This window comes from Takifugu rubripes, chromosome 7 (genome assembly GCF_901000725.2).
Source record: "Takifugu rubripes chromosome 7, fTakRub1.2, whole genome shotgun sequence".
Classification (NCBI taxonomy): domain Eukaryota; kingdom Metazoa; phylum Chordata; class Actinopteri; order Tetraodontiformes; family Tetraodontidae; genus Takifugu; species Takifugu rubripes.
This window is the reverse complement of record NC_042291.1, coordinates 6,069,848-6,079,445: the sequence shown is the minus strand read 5'-3', so window position 1 is coordinate 6,079,445 and position 9,598 is coordinate 6,069,848. Positions and strand designations below refer to the sequence as shown.

The following is a 9,598-nucleotide window of genomic DNA, read 5'->3' as shown; positions in this document are numbered from 1 at the left end:
GCAGCGCTGCATTAGCAGCTACATTAGCAGCTACATTAGCAGAGCTGCATTAGCAGCTACATTAGCAGCTGCATTAGCAGAGCTGCATTAGCAGCTACATTAGCAGCTGCATTAGCAGCTGCATTAGTAGCTGCATTAGCAGCTACATTAGCAGCTGCATTAGCAGAGCTACATTAGCAGCTGCATTAGCAGAGCTACATTAGCAGCTGCATTAGCAGAGCTGCATTAGCAGCTGCATTAGCAGCTGCATTAGCAGCTACATTAGCAGAGCTGCATTAGCAGCTACATTAGCAGCTGCATTAGCAGAGCTGCATTAGCAGCTACATTAGTAGCTGCATTAGCAGCTGCATTAGCAGAGCTGCATTAGCAGCTACATTAGCAGCTGCATTAGCAGAGCTGCATTAGCAGCTACATTAGCAGCTGCATTAGCAGCTGCATTAGTAGCTGCATTAGCAGCTACATTAGCAGCTGCATTAGCAGCTACATTAGCAGCTGCATTAGCAGAGCTACATTAGCAGCTGCATTAGCAGCTACATTAGCAGCTGATGTGGGTTCCTGGTTGGTGATGCGCCAAAGTGCCAAAAGAGAAAAGAAAAGTTCTCGAGCGTTGATCTGCTCTGAAAAGAACATTTATAATTGCAGGAAAAGGTGTTTAAAAGACACAGCTCAAGCACAACCGCGCACCATAACGGCTTCAGATGGCGGCGCGCTGGACTAAAACCTGGTTTGGGGATGCCGACGTGTGAGTGCTGACGTTTCACAAGAGCACAGTAACAGATGGGGGCCTTCGCATATTGAGACACAGCGAACCAGGAGCCCCGTTCCTCCAAAGGTTCCTCTGCTAATGCTAACCCAGCCAACTGCACACGCCAGACCAAACACTCCTCTGCTCGGTACACCAGCACAGTCACTGGGGAGTGTCACATGACCCCGTGGGAGCTTCCAGGTCATAACAGCAGGACAGGTCAGATCCAGGCCAGGCTCTAAATCCTCCTCCTTGTGCAGAGGAATCTTTTAGGAAGGAGTCTCTGGAGTCAGAAACCAGTGAGTCACTGGGCCCAGACGGTAATGAAATGCATAAACCATCAGCTTCTCTATATTTCAAGAGCAGACGGGTTTTATTTATAGACAGACCTCATCTTCCAACTTGTCATAACATTCATGAGCGCGAGCCAAAGCTAACGTTGAAAGCACTTAGCCTCACTTACAAGTGCGGAGGGAGGGTGGGGCCCCCGGAGACCCCGGCTCCTGTCCTCTCTGTGAACCTGCTGCTCCAAAATGCTTCGAGGAGCTCAGCCGCTCCGATACCGTTCACGTGTCCTCCTGACTCACTTTCTGCAGACTAGACACCAACACACACACACACACGAGAGCTTGCAGACTGGTGAAGGCTATCCAGAGCAAATTATGCACACATGAGCGGCTCTGTGCAGACACCAGAAAGATTCCCAGTCCGGAGGCCTCCCAGGCTGTTAGCGTCCGACAGGAAGCCAGGAAGGAAGCGGCTATCCAGCACCAAACACACACTTCCATATTCTAATCAAGATTAATTATTGTCGGCTCCTGGCAGGGAGAATCACTGGTGCCGACACTGGAACCAACACAAATCTGAATATGAAGCAACCCCACCAGACTAAAGAAATATTCCACAGGAATCAGACCGTGTGATCCCTCACTGTGTCGACTCAGTTCAGGCTCGGGAGCCAAAAAGGTGCAGAACACGAAGACAATGTTGCACTATCGTCCCTTATTGCGCCCGTCTGGGTGAAATACCTCCCCTGGCCTGAGGGGGGCGGTAGTCTGACGATCAGCAACTGCACATAAAAGAAATTGTTTAACTTTACAAAAAAGAGGCAGCTTGTTCTCGCGCATTAAGCATGTTAACATTCATGCCCCCCTCAGATGGGGGCAGTTGGTCCCCCCCGCTCAGGTGCAGGGTCGGGCTCGGCCCCTCGTCAGGTTTCAACGCGTCCTGTCGTCATCAAACAAACCGAGGTGACATTTGGGGGGGAGAAAGCCCAGACTTGAGAGATTTGGGCCAGTCTGACCCCTCCTTCACCTCGCAGGTTGACACTTGAGTCGTGTTTGTCCGCAGACTCACCTGAGAAACGCAGCTCGCCTTTCACGGTCACGTGACGCAGCAATCGGTCTCCCGTCTCGCCACCCCGTGGGAGAACAGACAGGTGCTGGGACCACATAAACACCCTTCTATTATGGCGGGACAGCAGAGGTCATTGGACGGCGCCACGCTCCCCATCACGGCTTATTTACATAATGAAAAATGCAAGACAGAGCGGCCGGCCTGGTGTCTGAATCTGTTTAACGTCAACACACACACACACACACACACGTTTCCTTCTTGAACACTGATTGATGGGACGCTGAAGTGTTACAGAAGGTAAACAAATGTCTGTTTAAAGTATCCCAACACCGCGTCCTCATCATCACATTTCAGGGCGAATAAATTGGTACTTTTATCCAACCTCGTCCCTTGTGTAGTTTGGAATAACAGACGCATAAGTAAATCCCGAACAGTTTGCATTTTCTTCCGCACAAATTTTAGTGGGCAGATTCTATGCTTTTTTCACCAGTTGCTCTAAAACATGGTTTTAAGTTCCTGCTACAGTGTAAATATCACAAAGTGAAGTATTGTGACAGACTTATTTTTATACGAAACATGCATCATTTGTAGTATTTGAGTAGGAACGTTAACAGTTTTTCCAATAACACTAATCCACTTGTACGCTGCAGTGACCTATTTCAGCCACGTGGTGGCAGAATTTCCCGACAACTAAAAACAATAACTGGTCAACAGCAAATTTGTTGTTTTATTTAAGATGGTTTGGGATAATTGAAATGTGCCGAATCCAAAAATCCCATTGGTTATCTCAATCATCCTACTTTCTGAACTAATCTACATATCTCTTTTTTGATGTTTTTGTTTACATGTATGGGGATTTTCACATCATATGATGCGCAATAAACGAATTCTGAACATTTTGCATGTGCCAACTTATGTTTTCTTTTTTTAGATTACAAGTGAATAAAATGACTTTGACTCGATGAACTTGCAAAAATAAGCCTGACGTATTCTGACGTATACACTATTGTTCCCAACAGGAACCTAGTCACAAGTTTCATGAATCATGCTCCCCATGTTTAAACGTGGTGACCAGGATAAAGCTTGGGCTCCACACATGGTATGCTAGTCATGCACCAAGTATCTCCGTCAGTGGACCAAAGGCAAGAAGAGTTGTCTGAAGGTTGGAATTCCCATCGTTTGGAGGGAGCCGACAAACCATGACTGCTACTTCTGCACTCTTGTTGTAACTGGGATCAACAGGAAGAAGCAAAGCAGCCTCAGGTAGCCTGATCTTGAAGATTCCTCCAGTGTTCCAGAAGATAAAGATGAAGAAGAAGAAAATCACACCCTCGTAAAGATTTTGTATTATTAGGACATTTCCTAAAGCTCTGAAGGAATATTAGTGTTTGTGTTCATGTTGCGCTTACTTCTTTACTTACGATGTGATTTCAGCATCACTCTTTATCCGCTATCTCACCGTAAAAGTCTTATTTTAGTGTTTGTAATCGTCACTGCAATAAGCGACTTTAAGACAGAAAAGTTGACTTTCTCACGGAACAGAAATAAAGAAACTGTCAATAAAGTTCAGGTGCGTCGGGGCGTGGCTTCGACATGATTGACAGCCCATTCTTCTTCGAGTCTTGGACTGTGTAGCGTGGATATGAGGCTGACTCACCGTCGCCCCCGTGTGGTGGAGAGATGGTTTTATTTGCATTTACCTATATGCTATACAAAGATGTCATGTCATGAAAGAGGGGCCGAAATCAGGTCAGACGAGTGGCTTTATATGATTGCTACATATTTAAGGTTCATAAAAGCAGCGTAGAAACATTTATTATTGTTTTACTTTATTTAGTTGTGATTCCAATCAAACAGCTGCTGAAGAAAGACACACATTTCTCCACAAACCTGACATGTGACGGCCTGTCTTCACATATCGCCGCCTCAATGAACAAATCAGCAAATGTAAACGTACACAAATAAAAGCTGTAATAACAGATTCGTTAAATCATCTGACTTGGACACATGATTGACCCTCAGCCGTATGAGAAGATTAAATCCCAACTCGTCCAGTTGCATAAAATTGTGTTAGAAAAACTTGGTTTCACTCGGATTATATATAAAAAGCCACGAGGTGATAGCCAGCCTTCACAAGGGCTTCAACACAGTGCACACGGGTGTGATTCAAGTTTTATTCTCCTACCAGATACATTAATCAACACTGCTCAATCTGAAATGGACGTGGTTTCTACAGACAGTAAATTCAGGCCCGTTGGCCTCATCAGGGGTCGATAACACAGCGAACTTGATGACAGGCTAAAATGACTGAGACGACCTGGAGCGTTGCTGGCCGTGTGTGAAGCTGCTGTCTGGTCCGTAGCCGACAGATTTTCAGACATCAGGGTCAGAATTTCAACAGATCGACAACAGGTGAAAGAGGTGAAACTTTAAGACGGGGTTGAAATCATCTATGATCAGTCTTTGAAGTGCTCCGAGATCTTTAATCGTTTTTTTTCCTGAAGAACGCCTTCCCCTCAGAGACCCTGTCTTTGGTTTCCTGCAGTTTTTCTGACAGTTTGTCCTTCGTCTCCTCCATTTTCCCAGAGAGACGCTCTTTTGTCTCCTCCATTTTCTCAGAAAATCTCTCCTTTGTGACCTCCATCCTCTCCGTCAGTTTCTCCTTTGTCTCCTCCATTTTGTCCTGGATGTAGTCCTTCACCGGCGGCGGGGTGGATAAGTAGCCGTGCTTGCGTAGATACTGCACCGACAGTGAGGTGCCGCCCAAAGTTACGGTGTATCTGGCAGGGGTCGCGATCTGAGGAGCAACAACGAGGAGTTTTTCTATGCAGACTATTGTACTGTTCACCTTCTGGGAGGAAATTACCTTGTACATGGCATAAGCAGTCAGAGCGTAACCGCTTGAGGATTCCCTCAGTAGACCCACGATGGACTCGGGCAGACCGATCATCTCCAGGAATGGCACGACGTTCACACCTCTGGGGAGGAGCGAAAGGAGAAGGCAAATACCAAAAAAATTACCTTCCAGAGTTATGTGGACACTTGTGCTCTTATCTAAAGAAATGTTTACAGTTAACAGATATTGAACTAAACAAATCACCATTCTCTTACCTCCCTAACCATAAATCTCTTGTATGTCAGTGTGTCTTTAACAAGATCTTTATATAACATCCCAAATCAAAATTGTTTTTTTTTTTTAAATAACAACATGGTTTCTATCACAAGTTGACAGATACAATTTTTTTTTAGATAAAAATATGTTCGTTTATTTCTTTATAAAAATCAACAGGTGTCTATTTGGATATGCGAACACTTGCTGCCCCCGTGTGGTCAAAAGCGAATATGCCTGCAACGTATCACTGGGGTAAAAAAGGATCAATAACCGACTCAAAGGCAAAGCTCACCAAACTTACTTCATAGCAGCATAGTAGAAGGTTCCAAACCAGACAGAAGATGTCAGGAGATGGAGAGGAATCATCACCTTTCCATACTGTTTGAAGGTTCTTTTAAACCTCTGGAACAGGCCGATGGACTTGTCCTGCAGGGGGTCCACATCTGGAGTGTCGTCGTTCTGTTCCTGTGCCTGAGGAGTGGATCTGGACCGGGCTTCCTCCTCTGGCGACTGTGGTTTTGGCAGGTGTGGAGCTTTGTGGAAGGCTGAGGACGACACCCATCGCTGACTGGAGGTGCGAGGCGGCGGAGGCCACAGCTGGAGGGCACAACAACAGGAAGCTGCTGCTGCTGGCTCAAAGAAAGCAGCACCCACCAGATTTGGACGTACTGCTGCCACCCGCCGCAGCGTCTGATGAGTTAGGACGCGGTGCATCATCATCTTCTTCACCTGTGCTGCTGTGACGTTTAACCACAGACTAGGATTAGAGAAGAAGGCATTAAAAGTTATGTTTAACTTTAAATATGTTTTACACAGAAATCCAGTCCCGTCCTGTTTTTACAAGTTAACTATAGGCAAAAAAAGTCCAAGTTGGTTCCTATTCTTCTTTGGTAAACATTTGAAACATCTACAACCTTTTATCTGAATCAGAGTGAACTTTCTATGACCTCGTAACAAGCATTGTAGTAGAAATACCGTTGATCCTTCAAACGAGCACTGGCTGACTCGCACTTGGATGATTTGTGCAGTAAATTAAACCCTTCAAATCATGTTCCGAAAGTACTGAACCTAACAAAGCTGCAGTAATGATTTAGAATTGTGATGTCCGTGTTGATGTATGCGTAAATACCTCCTTTTAATGACCGCGCAATCATAAATGCAGCACCTGGGGGGGGGGGGGGGGGGGGGGGGGGGGGAGGAAGCACAACAGCATCAGTATTGCCTAGATTTTTGAATCATTCTTCTTGTTATACTTGACATTAGAGAAATACTTAAGATTAGACAAGAGGGCAAAGCTCAGGGTCGAACACAATTACGCGCGATCATTTTTGGCAACTCTCCCAGCACATTTAGGTAAACGAGTGGAATAGTGACACCAAACGCGCTTATGTTCAATAATAAAGCAGCCAAGATAAGCGGTGGTGCTACAATAATGTGCCTGAAGCTTCACCAAGAGAACAGTCATGCTAACCCAGTGTTAGCTTTACGCACGCACTAGTTCAGGCTACCTGGCGCTTGCCAGTGCCGTCTGGAGCACAGTGATGCGCCTAAAACACATTATTATGCGCCGAGAAGACGCGTTTAGCCCAGTTAATCAGAGACTTGCTGTGCTTTACTGGTTTACGGGATTGTTAAGAGTAGGCATTGAACTGCTGCCAACTTTCATTTGGCGTTAGCTAACTATCTGCGCGCTAGTCGAACGGCTAGCCTTTTCGAAACTAGTTGGCAGTACACTAGTTAAACTTATTAAAGGCACACTTTCGGAGAACGCTTCACTTACGTAGGATGTCATCTGTAAAGACTAAGACACACAACCTGTAATCCCGAGGGTCACACGACTGTACCCAGGTTATGTGTCATTCAAGGACCACATTTTTCGCTACCGCAATGCCGACTGCGTGGAACGCAAGACTGTCAACTCAGCCGAACAGACACATGGGAAACGTAGTTTACACTATCCCGCTGTTTGTACTCTTAAAGCCTATAAGAAATACATTTCCCATGTTTCCCAGTAACAAGTTAACTTCTCTAATGGAACAGTAGTCGGCAGTAACATGTTTTCACGACCTTCACAGTTGCCTGTAATCTTGATTTAAAACTATTCACATTGACCCGATTAGAGCAGGCTAATGAAAGTTCAATTGAATTGCTTCATTTAGTAAGTAAAAAAAACTCGTAATTTGTCAGTTTTATTCGAATTGTTGCCAGTGTGCTGTATTCTAAGATAAGCCTAATTCTGCCTTCCATAAACAACTGCCTGTGCCGTTATCGGGAAACTTGACGCTTTTCAAGCGGCCACATAATTACCGTGTTTAATATATTGTGTAATACACACATGGTACCACAAGGTGGCGGTATATTCCGGCTTCCCGAGCGACCCTGCTATTCATCCTGAGAGATTACAAAATGTTATATAATAAATAAATACCTTCACGCATGCTGAGTATTCGGGATCTCTTTCTTGCATTCATAGACTCTTCTGTCTTTCTGTCACACATTTTCTTTTTTCCCCCATGTAAATATAACAGTTGTCTTAATGCACCTTGTACTTTTGTAGCAGTGGCAAGCAGGACAGCAGTGTCCAGAGTTATTCATTTGCATTTATGAGACATGATGTTCCATCAACTTATCAATGGCATAACTACAGTTAAAATAATAATCTAAAATTGACAAAGTCCGTAAAGCTGGAGTTATTTCGTCATGTACGTCAGACATCATATGGATACATTATAAATATGGCTTCCATATGAGGGAAACATTGGATATAATTAAATCCCCACATTATTAAATTACTTTATTATTAAATACTTTACAGAATTTCACCGAAATAATTACTCAATAATGTAAACGTTTTGCACGCACTACAAGCGGAAATGTGACCTTTTGGAAACGCAGATCTATAGCCCGAGACCACAGAATATCCTCAGCAACATAAAAGATTTTTATATGATTATGATCGGGGCATCTGTTTGTGCACACCATTCGTGCATTTTTACTGTAAAACAGTTATTTATAAGCCTGTCTACTTGCATCTAGCAGTGCAGTGATTTAATTACACTCTGTCGTCCCTACGGCAACGCATCTCTCCGTTTCTATGGTGACAGCTGATCCCTTTCAGTGTGGAAACATTCACATGAAGAGGCCACCTCACCACTCACTCTGACTTTGTTATTGATTATGTCTTTGGCTGTCGAAGGAGCCAACTTGAGCTGGTCCCAGAACCTCTTTTCTTCGAGCTCACAGTCGTGAAAGGTGAAGTTATTCGGACCTCCTGCCCTTAAAACTCCAGAGAACTCAGCAGACACTGGGGGTAAAAATGACTTTTAAAGCAGGATCCTGAAGGAGGTTTGGAGATGTGAGCTCATCTCTCAGCCACGCATGAGGCTGTGGCTGAGAGATGAGCTGAATCTCGTTCCTCTTGGTCCGACTGTTGAAGAGCGACTCTGATCCCACTCAGCTCCTGCAGCCAGTCTTTGTTTTCACCAGCTGCTCCTCTTCTGTCTTTGGTTCTTCAGTTCTCATCTGTACCAACGTGACCCGTCAGGCCGGTGAGATGTCAGGACCCACTTTATCAAAGTACCAAACCTAAGCACAGAATGTTTCTATGGTAACCATGGAAATGAAACCACGGACTTCAGGGCAATGATTTTATGGTGTGTTAATCTCTGATTTAATGCTGTAAACACATGATGTCACAGATCAAAAAATGAAAGGCAATTTTCCAGCTGATCCCTCTAAAAGACGTTATTCTCAGTTTTGCGGTTTTGGTCCTTTAACATTTCAACTGTTTATTGTTTTCTTTGGGAAAATCAGGAGATAAAAGTGTAAAACTCTACATTAATCTTAAATAATCCTCGCCAGAATCTGTTACTGTCAATCAAAATAATTCATTTAGATATTCAAAGTCTTTTTTTTTTTTTAAAAAGCACAATTTTATTTATGAAACACACTAACAAAAGCACTAAAATATTTCATACCAATGGGTAAAAATTCTTGAAAATGAGAATTTCCAAGAAAATAAAATCAATTTTTAAAAATTGTGTCCATCAGTGATTATCACATTTAAAGCAACTGTCAGCTTTTACAAATATTCTCAGAATTTTGAACAATAACAGGAGAATTTTCTTTATTTATTTGCAGCTCCTTTTGGTGATTCGAGTTTTATTTCTCTATCGAAAAAAAAAAATTCTTGACCCAGTCCTGGTCAAGGATTCCTCCTGTTAAAGGGGAATTCTTGCCTCCAGTTCATCACTCGTGGGAAACATGATCGGTGATTTCCTTTATATTCCAGCTCATGTGCTCCTCAAACTCATGACCACTTGAGGGAAATCAGCTCGTAAACAGCTGACAGATGAAACAATAACTGCATGAAGAGGATGGAAATT

The 9,598-nt window shown here is 43.8% G+C and overlaps 1 protein-coding gene and 1 long non-coding RNA gene across 6 annotated transcripts; both read right to left on the bottom strand.

The window, feature by feature from the left end:
• Positions 1-1,575: 1,575 nt before the first annotated feature.
• On the bottom strand, positions 1,576-3,834 carry LOC115250475 (uncharacterized). Of its 4 annotated transcripts, none has more exons than XR_003889028.1 (3): positions 3,511-3,834; positions 2,102-3,385; positions 1,576-1,814 (listed from the first exon to the last, which is right to left on the bottom strand). It is a non-coding gene; the product is annotated as an uncharacterized lncRNA (long non-coding RNA). The 4 variants fall into 4 exon arrangements; XR_003889027.1 differs by having other exon boundaries at positions 3,519-3,833; XR_003889025.1 differs by having other exon boundaries at positions 3,523-3,832.
• Positions 3,835-3,916: 82 nt separating this feature from the next.
• Positions 3,917-7,153, bottom strand: LOC101076345 (uncharacterized protein C18orf19 homolog A). 2 transcript variants are annotated; one of them, XM_003965845.3, is made up of 5 exons: positions 6,994-7,152; positions 6,343-6,378; positions 5,515-5,970; positions 4,968-5,079; positions 3,917-4,898 (listed from the first exon to the last, which is right to left on the bottom strand). In XM_003965845.3, exons 3-5 carry the CDS (start codon positions 5,931-5,933, stop codon positions 4,584-4,586), a joined length of 846 nt encoding a protein of 281 aa, XP_003965894.1. In that variant the 5' UTR covers positions 5,934-5,970; positions 6,343-6,378; positions 6,994-7,152; the 3' UTR covers positions 3,917-4,583. The 2 variants fall into 2 exon arrangements, with proteins under 2 accessions (XP_003965894.1, XP_029694976.1); XM_029839116.1 differs by lacking the exon at positions 6,343-6,378 and having other exon boundaries at positions 6,994-7,153.
• Positions 7,154-9,598: the final 2,445 nt, after the last annotated feature.